Genomic DNA, 15,679 nt, shown 5'->3' with positions numbered 1-15,679 from the left:
ACGGAGGGGAGGATTGTGATTGGTTGTCCGAACGATTGACGTTTCTTGTGCGCTGAAGCATAGGAACGAGTGCCGATAGAGCGTGCTTGCTGAATTTGTGAGGATCACTGTTCTGAGCCGACAAGACATGTCTGCAAGTTTGCAAGTTTGCTAGGCTGCGTGAGGTGCGCTGGGAAAGATTCTGATGCCAACGGCGATGTTGTCATTCGTTTCCGGAACAAATATTTTCCGCAAACGGCGCTAGTCTTCCTCGGTTCTCTTTCTTCACTCCTCCGAGAATCCTGTCCTCTCTTCCGTCATCCACATGATCAATCTCACCGCACCCAGATCAATGTGTGAAGGCAATGACCCAGCTCTCGCATCACTTTTCCCATCAACGAGGCAGCACGATTTAGTCCGAGCCCACGTGGCACTAATGTCCAGATGTTGAGGTTTCGGTGCCCTACGAAGCATTCCTGGTTCAGAAGGCATTTGGGCTATCAAGAGCAGGAACACTACACAGCAAGCGCTGACTGAAGAGAAATTCGAGCATATACCTGGTGTAATATTCCTCTCTACCAGCCTTTCCATGGAATCCAGGTATCGATCACCTTGTCATTCCCGTCCACAACGTAGAACACGCGGAATGCCGCTGCTGTAATTCACGCATGCTGGCAAAACAGAAGCACCCTGTCTCCGTCCTTGAAGTCCAAAGAAACGTTTCTGTGTTCTGCGGACTTTGTCCTACCAATGATACCGTGCTCTTGCGAGAGCCGAACGACAGCCCAGCCTTGTTTGTCCACGACCTGGCCGAATCCCTCAAATGCGCTTGTCTCACGAGAAAGCGCAATTACGCCTGCGTTGAGAAGTGCTTCATTGCGTTCCGGGTATACGCTGCAGACCTCGGCGCAGATTCGAATTGCTTGTTGTTCCAAGCCTATGAGGCTTGTGGAGACTTGCTGTAGGTTATTGACAAGAAAGTTGCCTATTGCGATGTCAGTGGCAAGGATTAGGAGGTGAGATGTGGGAATGAATGACCTGCATGCAGCTCCAGCGTTGCATTCTGCGGCAACAGACGACGAAGCTTCGTTATTGCATGGGCTGTTGGAGTCGCGCCAATCGATACGATCAAGGGCTGAGACCGAGGGATCAACTTTGCGCCGGACAGCACGCCAGCGAGCTCAGCTTCCAAAACCTGTATGACTTCCACCTCCGAGCGACTGCTGTATGAGTGTCCTGCGTGACAGTAGAAGCCAATGACTTGCAGCGCTTTGGAAGCTTGCGCCTCATGAACGAGGTCTGACAGCGCAGCAGTTTCTGGCACGACGCCTGCCCGATGTGAGCCTACGTCAACCTTGATGAAGACACGCCATGGACCGAAAGACTCGGAGCGATCTGCAAAATCTTCCAGGACTTGGATGTGCTGTGGGCTATCGATCATAAGCGTTATAGGGAGCGAGCGCCTGATCTCCTGAAGGCGTGGCAGTATGGAGGGATATACTGGAAGCCCGTACAAGCACTGTTTGACGTAAGCTTCACGGACGAATTTCAAGACTTCTTTTTGTGCACTCACCTCGTCTAGAAGCCCCTCTTGAGCCAGAGGCAACACACCCAAGATCTCTGGGATAGTAGAGGCAACTACTTTTCGGTGATCACCGTTCCCTAGCATCATTCGGGTGGCTTCGAGACACTTTGAAAAAGACAACATTCGTCAGCTTCGGTAGAGCGTCAATGCATCGTTGGACAACCTTGAGTGTCTTGACATGCGGTCTGAATGCAATGCCGATGCTTGATACATCGTCGTGCAGTCTGCGAATGTTGGCCTTCAACACTGGGTGACTGATGGTGATTGAGGGGGTGAGGAGAGAGTGGATGGGTTGGCCAATGAGGGCCTTGTGATGTTGAAGTGAGTAGTCCATGGTCCAGATCAGAGACGGGATCGACTGATGACTTTCAAGTTCATTCTGCGGTCTCGATCCCATCGACATGAGATGCAAAGCATTCTCGACCACGCTGATACAGACATAATCTTACCCCGGGTAATGTGTGGTGGTGGTTCGCGCTGATCTTGACAGCGCGCAAAGCGACATGATTGGCTGTATCGTGACCCCAGACAGCCTTGGGAGCTGCCTCCATGCATGCGGAGGCACAAGTGGCTTGTGCAGGTGACGAAGTTGCGATAAGCCTGTTGTTGATACATGAGGTATACCTTGATGCCTGTTTTACTGATAGCAGGATATGCTATCATTCTTTCTTTGACACCAATCTCAATTCAGCTTCGTTGCAAAGCCCTCAAAGATTGGCTCGACTGCCGACGATATGGATCTAGCAGCAAACGCCAAAGCAAAACTATCGAACATGCTGTCAGAAGATACAAAGGAGATGTCCAGTCTTGAACAAGTGAAGACGAGGGCAACAGCGTCGCACGGTAAGAAGGCAATAGATGAACTGCCTCAAGGTTACAGCACCTGACACAGAGACTTGCAGTCGGCGAGGTCCATGACCTGAAGAAGAACTTTTCGCTCTTTGCTCTCTTGGGTATCAGCTTCTCGCTCGCAAACTCCTGGTTCGGCATATCCACCTCGCTCATTACGGGGATCAACTCTGGTGGGCCGGTTCTTTTGATCTACGGGACGATAATCGTGACAATTGTCTGCACTGCGATTGCCGTATCTCTGTCTGAGCTCGCATCAGCAATGCCTCATGCTGGTGGTCAATATCACTGGGCGGCCCAGTTGGCACCTGCCAAGTACGCTCGCTTTGCCGCGTACACGACTGGGTTCATCTCGTGGCTCGGGTCTCTTTTCACGTGTGCGAGTATTGCTCTTGGAGTAGGGACCTTGTGCGTTGGATGTATTCAATTGAGCCATCCTGACCTGTGAGTGGCCTTTCTAGCCGGAGATGCACTATTGGCTGATCAACTAGTGACATCAAACCATGGATGGTCTTTGTCGCCTATCAAGTCATCAAGATTGCTAGTTCACTCGCAAACTGCTGGGGAAGAGCGCTTCCACTGTTGACGTTCTCGACACTTTGGATCTCCATCATATCGTTCATGGTCATCATCATTACGGTTCCAGCCAAAGCCTCCTCGCACCAGAGTGCATCGTTCGTGTTCACCGAGTTCATCAACAATACAGGATGGAAGAGTGACGGGATAGCTTTCATTGTGGGCTTGATCAACCCCAATTGGGCCTTTAACGGTCTTGACTGTGCCAATCACATGGCAGAAGAAACTCTGAATCCGGAGCGTGATATTCCCATTGCCATAATGGGCACCGTCGCGATTGGCTTCACGACTTCCTGGCTGTTCGCCATCGCCATGATGTTTGCATTAGGGGACTTTGACAACGTCGCCGGTACATCAACAGGCGTCCCGATTCTAGAGCTGTTCAACGAGGCACTATCCTCCACAGTTGGGTCCATCGTACTTTGCTCCATGATCATCTTCACAGGATGCGGATGTCTAATCGCCTCGCATACCTGGCAGGCACGTCTATGCTGGTCGTTCTCACGGGATTCTGGTCTACCATTCTCAAAACAGCTTGCCAAAGTCCATCCACGGCTCCGAGTACCCATCAATGCTCACTTTTTCAGCACCGCCATCGTATCTGTACTCGGCTGCCTGTACCTCGGCTCATACACAGCATTCAACAGCATGGTCACGGCATGCGTTGTGCTCCTCTATGCCTCATACGCTATCCCAGTTGGCTGTCTTCTTCTGCGGGGACGGTCAAATATCCGCCACGGTCCATTCTGGCTCGGAGGCATCGGCCACATGTGCAACTATATCCTATTGGCGTGGCTTGTCTTTGCATTCGTTGTGAGTACTCGTTTGAATTGCAGAAATCAGAACATGCTGACGGGAGCAGATGTACTCATTCCCACCGATCTACCCCGTAACGGCAGGAAACATGAATTATGTGTCAGCTGTCTACTTTGTGAGCTTGTCGATCGTCATCGTGTGGTGGCATGTTGATGCGAGAAAGACGTTTCGTGGATAGCGACTGGGTTGCAGGAGTGGTTTCTCGAAGAGTGAGCGGGGTCGGTGTTTTGCTGCACGATGTGCTTTGACTAGAATCTACTGTGGGCCCCGCAATCAGGTTTGACTGTATGGAATCGTTGTTCAGAGAGAGATGCGTGCAGTATCTGTGGAGCCTGGAGCGAGTAGCACCTTGTTTCGCTACGTTATATTTCAGACTCGAGCATCTCAATTCGCTAGAGTTCCGCTTTCAAAGATAGCGTAATATTCGGTAAAGCGTGGTCAAAGGTACATGTGTGTTTGACAGAGAGTAAGGGGCAAGGCTTGGATCCAATATGGGACTAGCGTACTTGACGAGGGTGGGATGTCTGAGATGGACGCTCTCAAGTGGGGCGATTCTGACACGCCACCTCCTCATTATCGTGGAGACATCATGTCTTCACAACCTCGACGCAGGCCACCACCGACCCTGCGAGTCCGGACAGGCTGTCTGACATGTCGGCGGCGAAAGAAGAAATGTAATGAGGATAAACCCACCTGCAATGGATGCCGCCGGAACAGACTGTGCTGCGAATGGGCATCCACAGAGAACGGCCGGCAGAAGAGAAATAGCAGTGGTCGTGACGCTGTTGCTGACAACGACAACGGTGCTTTCGATCTTGACGAGGAAAGTAGGGATGACTCCAGAGCGAACATGTCTGGCGTCTTCCCCGATGAGACGGACGCAGACCATTCAGATATTCCTCAAGTCATCCCATCAGATAGCGAGCACTTCATTTCGGACGTGGAGTACACGTTCTATGGCAATCTGACTGGAGACACAACTGAAATCCAAATCCCTCGAAGTCCAGCAATGGCTATCTCAACAGCACTCATGAGCGCTGGAGATTCGACTGAGAACGAGGGCTTGCTCAGTTTCTATCTTGCTAGGACGGCTACAAGCATGAGCAACGGCTCCACCGACCACAACCCGTTTGTGGTGGAGATTATTCCGCTGGCTTTTGGAAATGGCCTCATCTTGCAGGCTATCTTGACACAGAGTGCAGCGCACCGAACAGTCGATGATCGATCGCAGGGTCTGGAAATCGCTCACCGACACTACTCACGATCGCTGAGACTACTCCACCAAGCTCTGAGCAGTTTCACAGGCGTAGACGAGACTCAAAACATTGGCATGGCTATGGCAGCTTTGATCATGTGTTTCACGGAGACCGCGCGCGGTGACACTCATGGTGCCATTTTCGATCACTTGCTTGCCGCCAAGCCGTTGATACAGAAAGTCTTGAGCAGCAGCGCGTTGTCAGGCGGCCTGAAAGATTTCATCGCTGAGTACTATGTCTATACGGCGACTCTTAGTTTGATCTCTGTCGACGCTCGATTTGGGAGCCTCACCTTTCTCGACCCTGAGCTGGAGGTTCAGGCATGGCGGCTACTTGAGAAGCGATACCTTGGTCATCTCTGTGGCGTCTGGTTGGAGCTTCTGCTCTTGATACCTCGCATCTGTGAGCTGGGTTGGAAGGCATTTGGCCCACACCCACCAAGGGATGTATCCATCTTCCGACGATGTTGCCCTAATCGGGTTTCTACACCATAAGATCCAGTGTTTCCACCCTCCTGCTGATGCTGGAACGGATGTCGCAGCTGCAAGCCGGGTGTACCAACAGGCAATGCTGTTGTATCTCTGGACAACCCTTTCAAATGTTGGGAGTCTTGCCGAAGGACCATATTCTGGCATGATCAAGCAAGTACTCTCTGGCGCCATGGCCTGCCTCGAGCAAATACCATTCGATGGCCGCGTCAACACAAGTCTTTGTTGGCCTCTTGCAGTTATTGGTGTCTGTACAACGGACGAATTTCAAAAGATGCTGATAAGGTCTCGGCTCTTGGTAATGAAACAAACGATCAAACTTGGCAATATCAAGCAAACTCTCGTTCTTCTCGAACATGCTTGGGCATCTCCATCGCTACACCAGGGGCCATGGTCTCTCGGTCGCATTATGCAAGAAAACGAGATTTGGATATCCTTTGCTTGATTCGTCGATTCTACTATGGAGAGCTGGTCTATCTCAAACAGCATCCTATCCAATGTTCTGAGGCGGCTGCGTTGACGGGCCTTCTGGCGTCACATACGCTTTTGTTAAGCCCCCATCTACGACAAAGTCGGTAGCATTAACGAAGCTGCTCTCGTCGCTTGCTAGGAAGATCACGGCTTGCGCCTGCTCGATTGCTTCGCCAAACCGGCCCGTCGGGAAATGCACCTCGCGCCTAAAGCGCTTCGCCTGGTCGTCTCCCAAGAAGTCCTGCAACATCGGGGTGCTGTAGGCATCAAGTCAGTCAACCATGCCATTATGTGGGGCTGGATTGTTACCTACTTCAGGGGCGCTGGGCACAACGAGTTAAAGCGGAAACCTACAAGATTTGGTCAATCAAAAGCTGGTCTCAAGATCGCAATGACATGCACACCTTCCCGAGCGTGGACGATGGCAAGCTCGCGGGTCAGTGCCAGCACCGCCCCTTTGCTAGCGGTGTACGCCAACTGAGGTGTGGCGGCACCTACTAGCGCAACCATGCTGGCGGTGTTGATGATCCTTCCACGAGTCTTCTTGTGCTTCCTCAAGCTCCTGACTGCATGTTTCGGCCCATACCACACCCCCTTGACGTTGATGTTCTGGGTCAGATCCCAAACTGCGTCATCCACCTCCTCAGCGTCTCCGTCTTTGGGGTGCATGATACCAGCATTGTTGAATATTACGTCGATACCGCCCCAGGCATCCAAAGCATGGACTGCCTCTTCGACGTCAGACTCTTTCGTCACATCGAGCACTCTTCGATCGACTTTCCCGGTGCGATCGGGAGCGTGTGTTTTAGCAGTTTCGAATGCCTTTTCGAGTGCCGATGCTTTTACATCAGTCATGAGGACAGATGCTCCTTCACGAAGCATGAGGATGGCAGTTTGGAGACCAATGCCACTGTGTCGACTCGTCAGTGAGCGGGTCGAAGCACTGGTAATGGAAAACTCACCCTCCAGCGCCGGTGATGATGGCGTTCTTGCCTTGGAGTCGTCCAACCATAATGAATGAAATGCTCTTCGGTAGAGTTACGTTGGAGCAATGGAGATACTGTACCAGTGGATTTCACTTGGTTGGATATTCCAGGCTTTGAATCTACGTCGACGAGGGGCATAAACGCGCAGGAGCAGTCGGATCCTCATCTGCACACTGTCGCGCTGGTTCTCGCCCCAGGACTAAGTTTTCTGTACAAGCTCGAGCTCGACATCGTGTGCCGCGCGCATTGTCCACAGCCGCGAAGATGGAAGACAGCAGTTGATAGCCGCGATCACCAGGGGTGGGTCGTCCACCAATCAGCGACAAGACCGCGCTAGGTCAGACACCTGAAGGTCTAGCCCAAAGTCAAGCCTGCAATCACATGCAAACCGTCTAGAGCTCTGACATCGACTTTGCATCAGTCGCGGCCGGCGCGAATGCAGTCGACCGCTCGACCGAGATGGCATATGCATACTCACGCTGGAAAAACAGCATTTCAGACTGCCGGAGCAGATTGGACGCATGTTGGATGCACATAATTCGAAAAATAACACCAAGACTCGTGTCGAGCTTACACGGCTGGCTATGATCACCAAATGCACTTGACCGCTTGAGAGGGAGTCTAGCGGTCCGTTACCGATTACCTGCACAACAGATTCTCACCCCTGATTCTGCTTGACGTGAAAGCTGCGCAGCTTCACGAAATCGTTGAAGGCCTGCGGTCCCAATGTGCAGCCCAGACCGGAGTTCTTTCATCCGGTCCAAGCGAGATCCTAAGTTGAGCAGGGTCATTAGCAGCTTATGCGCTGGAGTCTAGTGTCACAGCTTACCGGCGATGGATAGTCAGCACGGTTGATAAAGACAGTCCCGGCCTCGAGTCCCTGAATGAGGCCCCTGCCAGCCTCGAGATCTTTCGTCCACACGCTTGCCGTCAAGCCGTATTCACTGTCGTTCATGAGGCTGACAGCCTCGTCATCAGACCCGACCGACGAAGTCGTCGTACACGACGGCATGGACATAGACCCTCTCGACTGCGCAGCAGCTCTGTCCAGCATTGAAGACTGCGCCGTTCACTAGTTGTGCGGCCACGTATGGCAAGTCAGCGTCAGGCCGTACGTATGCGGGATCGTTGCCTCCAAGCTCGAGATTAAGCGGGACAAAGCGTTTTGCGGTTGCACCACGGAGAGCAAGCCCACCAGCCGTCGATCCAGTGAAAGTGACGAGCTGAATCTCAGGTCGTTAAGCTAGGCTTTCCACAGTCTGGTTGCTGCCCGACTGTACGACCTGTATGACACCTTTTGGCAGCCCGACTTCTTCAAAGATTTCCTGGAATCGAGTTGCGACCAGTGGTGTCTGTGGCGATGGTTTCAGGATGACGGTGTTGCCAGCGAGCAATGCTGGTACAAGCGCATTGACGAGAATCAGGTAAGGAAACTGCACGATCTACATTTAGCGCCCCTCTCTCATCTGCTATTCGAAAGACCACTTACATTCCAAGCAAATATCAACAGAGTTGGTCCGATCGGCTCCTTCTGCACCCATCGCTCGAAGCCATCCTCTTTCACTCCAGGAACCGCCTCGAGAGCTGCATCGATCGTTTGGAGGAGATAGTCAGCACGCTTCTGCATAGTCTCGATTTTCTTCTTCGAGTATGCGATCGGTCGTCCCATTTGTGCCGTCAACTCACGCCCAAGCTCTTCCTTCCGCTTTTGCACAAGCGTAAGTGCCTTGGTTATGACGGACTACCGTTCGTGAAGTGGAACAAGCTTCCATGATTGGAATACTTGGGCTGAGTTGACTGCGATAGCGGCAGCATCTTCTGGTGTAGTCTCCGGCGTCTCAAGGACCACCTTGTTCGTCGCTGGCGATATTGTTGATATTGTTGGCATGGTGGCTCCAGCTGTGTACAGTGACTGGCCGTGTCAGATTTGGACTCTTCAGAGATCTATCGCAGCAAGTCTTTGCTTGAGGCCCAAGCAAGAGATGTTGGAACGTCAAGAGTACGGTACAAGAGAGCATTCTCGGCAGATGTTCGCGGTCATCCAGCGCTTGGCCCTTCTAACATGTCCTTGTATCACCCGACCTGATCGCAGCCACTAATTGCCGCGCGCATCATGCTCTGGTTGGCTTGATTGCCTCGCGCGGCGTACCGCGTATCTGGTACATGTCGACAAGGCTACTGCGGTGATCCCCTGCTTTGCCAACACTTCCAAGCTCGCGCTGCGTGCAACTACGCCAATCAGTCCACTGACCGCGATTGCCACTCTGTAAGGACCTTCGGAACGTTCACGTGAATCAAGCAAAGAAAGAGGCTCTTCCCATCTCAACGTTTTTCTAATTGCGAAAGTAACCTAACGATTGCTTGGCCAACCAGAATACCATCGTGTCTGGCTGTTGCTCGAGATAATGCATCCCTGGCCTCCGTCTCGCTGAATACACCTTGCTCGCTCCTTGCACGAACGATATTTTGGACGATTTCACCATCAAACTCAGGGTGCGCTTGCATCGTCAGTATACGGCCTTGGACGTAGAGACCTTGGATTGCACATCTGGGGCTGGATCCGATCGCAGTGCATCCTCTTGGGATGTCAAGCACTGCATCCTTGTGCATCTGGTGTAAGGTCTATAGGGACTGTCAGCCCGTAAACTCAAAGGTCACGAGTCGTTAGCCTTACTAAAGTCTGCCTTCCACCGAATAGAGCCCAGATCTCGGAGCGCAGTTGAATGTCGCATGCAGACACTTCCCATCCACCAGGACTCCTCGCAACGGTGGCGCCTAGAGCACGGGCAATGATTTGGTGTCCGAAGCAGATTCCGATCAAGATCTTCTGTTGTTCGTGAGCCTTGCGAACGTATTGTAACAGCTCCAGGATCCATGGACTGTCGTCGAAAGCGTTGTGTTCTGCAGACAATTAAGAAAGATCTGTCGTGGCATGGTCGCGGTACACTTACTACTACCAGTCAACAGCAATGCGTCGATGCTGTCGAGTGACAGATTTGACTTTTGATTCACGACGTTCCAAGCGGTGATGCTGATGGTAGAGGAACCTTGATGAAGATCACGACCCGCTTTCGCAATCAGCCTGCGAAAGCAATCGCCATACGTTCCATGGGTGGCCTTGACTGATGGGATTGGAGTGTCGCACTCAAGGACTGCAACACGGACCTCATGCACGATAAGTCTAGAAGTTTCTTGACATTGTATTGTGGCACTGAAATCAGGGAAGTCGTCGAGGAGACGAAAAGCACATGAAAAAGATGGCCAAGCCCAAAACGAAGGCACAAATCAGGCTGTCAGCTTCAACAGCCAATCAAAACAAATAGCGCGCTCTATTGTACCGCGCTCTACTGTACCGCGCTCTGTTGTACCGCGCTGTATTGTACCGCGCTGTATTGTACCGCGCTCTATTGTAACCGCGCTCACATGGGTTCTTGGAAGGGTCTCGGACTTGTGCAGCACGCAGCTACCTTTTTGAAGTCGGTCGAAAATGTGACTTGCGATTCACAAAACCATTGGAATCTGTTCGAAAAGTGCGCTCAACGACGCAAGCATGCGACACGAACCGAGCCCTCCTGCGAACAGAAGAGTCATGCAAACAACGATCACTTCAGAAGATGCGGCAGAGGTCTTGAAGAATGACAACCGAATCATGGTGGCTGGAGTGGACGGTGATGGCATCTTGCGTGGGAAAGTCATGGCGAAAGACAAGTTCCTTGCGAACGTTCCATCAGGCTTCGGAATGAGCTCTGCTCTGTTCGGCTGGGACATGCATGATATTCTATACGACGACGGCGACAAGATCTGTCCGAAAGATCAAGGATATGCGGACTTCATTGCGGTGCCTGACCTCGAATCATTCCGCCGCCTGCCCTGGCAGGACGATATGCCCTTCTTCATGCTACGTTTCGAGTCCCATGGACAGTCTTTACAGGTTGATGGACGCGGAATGATTCAATCCCTCCAAGACAAACTGATGGAGGCTGGATGTCAAGCTAAAGCGGGAGGTAAGTAGGCGCTTTTAATTCTTTCGATGTCTGAAAAAGAGTCTGATCTCGCACAGTCGAACTCGAGTTCATGAACTTCCAAGTACCTCGTGCAGACGGATACCATGAGGGCTCAATCGGCAGCGAACTTGCAGCTTTTCTTAAAACGCAATCTCCAGATGCTCTACGTCCATTGACGGAGGGGATGTTCGGCTACAGTGTCAGTCGGCCGGGCTTGAACTCGGGATACTTCTACAATATTTTTGATCAAGCAGAAAGATTCCAATGTCCTGTGGAGGGATGGCATACCGAGAGTGGCCCTGGTGTGTTCGAAGCAGTGAGTATTTCTATTGGGAGCCTGTGTATCGTTACTGATGTCTGCAGGCCTTGAAGGTGGCCGACATTACAGATATCGCAGACCGAGTGACACTTTTCAAGTATCAGACCGCGACAAATGAAGCGCGGGACTAGGCTGATCACTCCGCAAAGGTTCCTCGCAAGATCTGTTGGTGCACAGCACGGCATCGCGCCGTGTTTCATGGCCAAGCCCAAAGGCGGTCTACCTGGAAACTCAGGACACATACACATTTCTCTAGTTGACAAAGATGACAAAAACCTGTTCACCCGTGACCTCCCCGACAAAGACGCAGAGTGGGAAGACATCACCCACGTATCCGACACTGGTCGGCACTTCCTAGCCGGTATTTTGAACGCCCTACCAGACATCATGCCTCTGCTCGCGCCCACAATCAACTCGTACAAACGCCTCGTAGAGAACTACTGGGCACCGACCAATGTCTCCTGGGGTCTAGAAGATCGGATGTCTTCTGTACGTCTCATTGCGCCGCCGACATGCAAACCCAGTGCCACGAGGCTGGAGATTCGAGTGCCTGGGGCAGATCTTCATCCTCACTATGCGCTGACGGCTTTATTGTCTGCGGGCTGGAGTGGAGTAAGGAACAAGACTCCTATTTCGATACCTCCAAGTTCTGCACGTACGGACAAACCGGAACTTCTGCCCAATGACTTGGAATCGGCTCTTCGGAATTTCACTAGGACGGACAGCGTTCCACGAGAGCTCCTTGGCGATGAGTTCGTTGACTACTACACGAGGTCTCGACGACATGAATTGAGGATGTGGAGGGAGGCGGTCACTGACTGGTAAGGCTACATCATTGTCTAAAGTACGCCGAAATCTACTGACAGCTGGGTTTCTTTAGGGAGTTCAAACGATATATAGAGACTGTCTAACGAAAGCAATTTTGATCAATGAACAATCAAGCAAGGACCGAGGATTTTTGCACCTGCTGTACCATCATTCGCGTCGAGTTTCAGCAGGCAGGCAAATCAAGACCAGGTCTGAGAGACTCCCTGTCGATTGTCTTGTAGCAGCAAGCCTCTCACACTCCCAACACCGACTTAAGAATCACTTTCGTAACCACCTTCTCCTGCTTATGCTTCCTCTTCATAGCCTCGCCCATAGCCACCGCCACCACCATTACCTCATCCATCATAACCCGACTCAGGCCCGACATCTGAAACGTCAAGACATCATTCTTCAACTCGTCCCACTGGGACTAAAGACAGACGTGTACGACCACTTCGATTCGCCCCAAGGGTCTCTTTTGATCACAGTCGCTCGATCGTGGATGGTGACTTCCACGTCTTGTGACATCTTGTGGGTGCGAATCGTGCCTAAGAGGAGTCCTGTTTGAGAGTTTCCGATCTGTATAGCAGGTGCCTCGGACGAGGAGAAGTGGAATTTGGTATCGGGGCGTGTGATCCCGTAGAGAATCTCGTTCGTTGGACCTATGCGGATCGAGTCGTCCATAATCTTGACATGCTGGAAGTTGTATCCAGTAGGAGGGGGCAGAGGGCCTGATGCTTGTCCATACTGGGGAGGATATTGCGAATGGTCAGGAGGATGCTGTGGTTGTTGAGACATTTTCGCCCATATATTGGAGTTTGTAGGTGCAAATTTATGTTGATTGAAAGGCTGTAGAGTATCGCATCCAAGATTCTGGTTCTTCAGAGCTGTCTCCATGGCAGGAAATTGCAGTGACATTCTATATAGACCCATTGTCTCCGTGAAGTTTGTCATTACTATACCGACGGGTACGAATACGAAACCCAAAGCAAACCCTCAACACTCCGCCACTGCTACAATCGGGCTGTACTCTCCACACAGCTCTCCGTCTTGAAACCTGCAAAGGGCGCAAACCTGGCCATGCACGAAGTTACCGTTGCATTGTCCCGTGTCTGCGAAAACTGATCGTCAGCGTCACACCGCCACGGTGGACATCTTTGGCAAAAATGAAATTTTACATGTGGAGCACATTAGACATTGATACGATCTGACATCTCCGATTTCGCCTGAGGCCGATTGAAATGATGTCGACAGGCTTGATATGCAGGCGCGGATCGGGACGATGTTCTCGAGACTCGAGGCTTCTGTGCAGGGATGCCGGAGGAGAGTCTGTATCGACAACGCGAAAGGTTGCAATTCAACTTTTCACAAGCCGATCTCCAGAATAGCAAGTTGTACGATGAATAACGCCGCTCTGTAGGGCTGCCTGCCGACAGTACTGTCAGTCGCCATCCTCGAATTTCGTTCTACCGTCACAGAACTAAGATTTTGAGGCTCGTCTTGGTGTCCATCGGGAACCCCCGATATAACTTTAGTTCGGTGTACTTTTGTGCTTGTCGAGGTCACTTGTGCGTGGCCGTGAAAAGAATAGTGAACAGTGATGACATTGTTGAGACGAGCTTCTCAAACAGGCAAGAACAAATGTGCAATTGTACGAAGCTGAGGACGGCCAGTCAAGTGAGAGTAACGTAAACCAAAGCGCTTTGCCACTGTCTTGAATGTCGACTCGTTCGACAACTGGGCTTGTCCTGGGCCCTGACTAGAGACGATGTCTGATGAGGTGAGTCACCAGTCGACGGCATTTCTGACGCAACATTGCCAGATTCGGCATTCCCAGATTCATTTGCGACTGGATCAAATAGTCAGTCTTGAATGCTGTCCCAGCAAATAATTCAGTCTTTGCTTACAGTCCCACGAAATGATGCAGTACCTGTACCCTTTTTGCAGTTCGCATGGCGTAATGCCTTTCAGGCTCGGGTTCCATTGCAGAAACTCCTGTAAGGAGCTGCCAAGGAAAGTGGTAATATATTCACAGGAGTTGGCATACTGGTCGTCCTGGGCGATGTCAGTCCAGATGGGGTAGGATTGGCAATCGCCCCCGTCCAGAGTACCAGGTGCTATCGGAACAGAGCCTTCCTTGGTAGTTTGTGCGGTTGTTGTCGATCTTGATGGTTCCGCGAAAGAAGCGGTATTTGTCGGAGGCGGACCGGTAGTTGTGGTACAACCACTCGTCTGGGTTGACTTGGTAAAGTGATGTAAGCTGACTCCAGGTGGGCTATTTCTCACACGTCAGCTCTACTTTCGAACGCCGTACAGGGTTGGATAGGTCGTACCTCACACATATCTGCATGCCTTGCTGTTGTGCCATAATTGTGCAGAGTGCATTCAAGTTCGCATTCCAGGATAGCAGCTGTGTGGTTGTGAATGAGTAGGAATATTGTCGAACAACATCTTCGCACGTGTCGTTTCTCCGGACGGTGTGTACATCACACGATGGGGGGAGACACAGCGAAGTCCCAGGTCTTGGAAAGTCTCGACAGTATGCGGGCAAGCGGTTCTTGATCAGCAAAGCAGAAGTTGACACGTTGTGTGCCAAAGAGATAGAGTTGCAGGTGTCTTGTGCCGCAATTTTGACGGGGTCATCACAGGTTTGGGGGTTTGGTGTCTCCAAGATGACGCTGCTGCTCAAAGCAATGTGAGTTGGTGATGTGTACCCGAATCCAGTCTTTTGGCAACTTGACGTCAGCGAAGAGAAGGTCTCGGCGACATCATCGTTGTGAGTGTACTCAGAGGACAAATCAATTCGAAGAGTATCCAAAAAGCAATCAGAGCAGAGCTGCTCATGGGTTAGGTTGTTCTGCTGCTGCCACGGACGCATCTCGTTATAGCAAAACTCGTTCGAGGTTGATTTTTTCAGACAAAGTCTGTCCCATGTGGAAAGAAAGAAGTCAATCGTCGCAGTAGCAGGATATATGGTCGTGCCTAGCGTCAATCTGTTGTCTTCTGTCGGGCAGGCGTCCTGGATAGCGGACCTCAGATCTTTGAGAGACTTCTCGCAGTCCGGCTGACACAGATCTGTAATATTGGTTGCTGAGAGATCTGAGCCTTCAAACGCAGTAACCCCAAGCCTGTGAGCACGTCTATACATCAGAACGCAGTTTTACAAGATCATAAATCTGGTGGCTATACTCACAGTCCATTGCACTGAAGTGTCTCATTCAGGGCGGAGCTGCACGCAGCGGTGATCCCCTCAGTCGTTACGTCGACCCCTCCGGACCCATCAAAGAATTGCTGTGCAGCGGTACAGTGGGTGAGGATTAGTATAGCCGCCGCGAAAGCAAAGAGACTGCTCATGTTGCTGAAAGTGACGCAAAACCCAAGCAACAAGATCGTTCTTTATGGCAGGTCTTTCTTACTTTCGAAGTAGTTCCATCAGCACCTCTCTCGACGTCTCTTGAGAATCAAGCCCTGGAAGCGCCGCTAACGAACATTGAGACTATATCGGTGTCGAGCACGCAGGTGTGCGGCACAGCTGGTCCGGAT

General features: G+C 51.5%; 8 protein-coding genes across 8 annotated transcripts; 3 read left to right on the top strand and 5 right to left on the bottom strand.

The window, feature by feature from the left end:
• Positions 1 to 641: 641 nt before the first annotated feature.
• Positions 642 to 1,898, bottom strand: M409DRAFT_26102 (uncharacterized protein; the record flags this gene model as incomplete). Its single annotated transcript, XM_033807956.1, has 4 exons — positions 642 to 964; positions 1,018 to 1,498; positions 1,553 to 1,669; positions 1,728 to 1,898. 4 exons carry the CDS (start codon positions 1,896 to 1,898, stop codon positions 642 to 644), a joined length of 1,092 nt encoding a protein of 363 aa, XP_033664379.1.
• Positions 1,899 to 2,298: 400 nt separating this feature from the next.
• Positions 2,299 to 3,983, top strand: M409DRAFT_68427 (uncharacterized protein; the record flags this gene model as incomplete). Its single annotated transcript, XM_033817839.1, has 4 exons — positions 2,299 to 2,407; positions 2,467 to 2,857; positions 2,905 to 3,802; positions 3,852 to 3,983. The coding sequence occupies 4 exons, from the start codon at positions 2,299 to 2,301 to the stop codon at positions 3,981 to 3,983; spliced, it is 1,530 nt and encodes a 509-aa protein (XP_033664378.1).
• A 411-nt stretch (positions 3,984 to 4,394) lies between these two features.
• M409DRAFT_68426 (uncharacterized protein) lies at positions 4,395 to 5,994 on the top strand (the record flags this gene model as incomplete). Its single annotated transcript, XM_033817838.1, has 2 exons — positions 4,395 to 5,463; positions 5,504 to 5,994. 2 exons carry the CDS (start codon positions 4,395 to 4,397, stop codon positions 5,992 to 5,994), a joined length of 1,560 nt encoding a protein of 519 aa, XP_033664377.1.
• A 45-nt stretch (positions 5,995 to 6,039) lies between these two features.
• On the bottom strand, positions 6,040 to 7,032 carry M409DRAFT_26099 (uncharacterized protein; the record flags this gene model as incomplete). The annotated part of the gene is made up of 4 exons (XM_033807955.1): positions 6,040 to 6,277; positions 6,334 to 6,370; positions 6,425 to 6,930; positions 6,983 to 7,032. The coding sequence occupies 4 exons, from the start codon at positions 7,030 to 7,032 to the stop codon at positions 6,040 to 6,042; spliced, it is 831 nt and encodes a 276-aa protein (XP_033664376.1).
• Positions 7,033 to 7,757: 725 nt separating this feature from the next.
• Positions 7,758 to 8,894, bottom strand: M409DRAFT_26098 (uncharacterized protein; the record flags this gene model as incomplete). Its single annotated transcript, XM_033807954.1, has 6 exons — positions 7,758 to 7,778; positions 7,836 to 7,950; positions 8,009 to 8,229; positions 8,287 to 8,439; positions 8,496 to 8,747; positions 8,790 to 8,894. The coding sequence occupies 6 exons, from the start codon at positions 8,892 to 8,894 to the stop codon at positions 7,758 to 7,760; spliced, it is 867 nt and encodes a 288-aa protein (XP_033664375.1).
• Positions 8,895 to 10,595: 1,701 nt separating this feature from the next.
• M409DRAFT_68424 (uncharacterized protein) lies at positions 10,596 to 12,240 on the top strand (the record flags this gene model as incomplete). The annotated part of the gene is made up of 5 exons (XM_033817837.1): positions 10,596 to 11,010; positions 11,067 to 11,326; positions 11,374 to 11,426; positions 11,479 to 12,150; positions 12,210 to 12,240. 5 exons carry the CDS (start codon positions 10,596 to 10,598, stop codon positions 12,238 to 12,240), a joined length of 1,431 nt encoding a protein of 476 aa, XP_033664374.1.
• A 307-nt stretch (positions 12,241 to 12,547) lies between these two features.
• Positions 12,548 to 12,934, bottom strand: M409DRAFT_26096 (uncharacterized protein; the record flags this gene model as incomplete). Its single annotated transcript, XM_033807953.1, has 1 exon — positions 12,548 to 12,934. One exon carries the CDS (start codon positions 12,932 to 12,934, stop codon positions 12,548 to 12,550), a length of 387 nt encoding a protein of 128 aa, XP_033664373.1.
• An 875-nt stretch (positions 12,935 to 13,809) lies between these two features.
• Positions 13,810 to 15,490, bottom strand: M409DRAFT_57384 (uncharacterized protein; the record flags this gene model as incomplete). The annotated part of the gene is made up of 4 exons (XM_033813615.1): positions 13,810 to 13,985; positions 14,044 to 14,411; positions 14,470 to 15,264; positions 15,330 to 15,490. 4 exons carry the CDS (start codon positions 15,488 to 15,490, stop codon positions 13,810 to 13,812), a joined length of 1,500 nt encoding a protein of 499 aa, XP_033664372.1.
• Positions 15,491 to 15,679: the final 189 nt, after the last annotated feature.

Source organism: Zasmidium cellare, assembly GCF_010093935.1.
Source record: "Zasmidium cellare ATCC 36951 unplaced genomic scaffold M409scaffold_30, whole genome shotgun sequence".
Taxonomy (NCBI): Eukaryota; Fungi; Ascomycota; class Dothideomycetes; order Mycosphaerellales; family Mycosphaerellaceae; genus Zasmidium; species Zasmidium cellare.
Note: the sequence above shows the minus strand (reverse complement) of the source record. Positions and strands in the feature narration are given on the sequence as shown.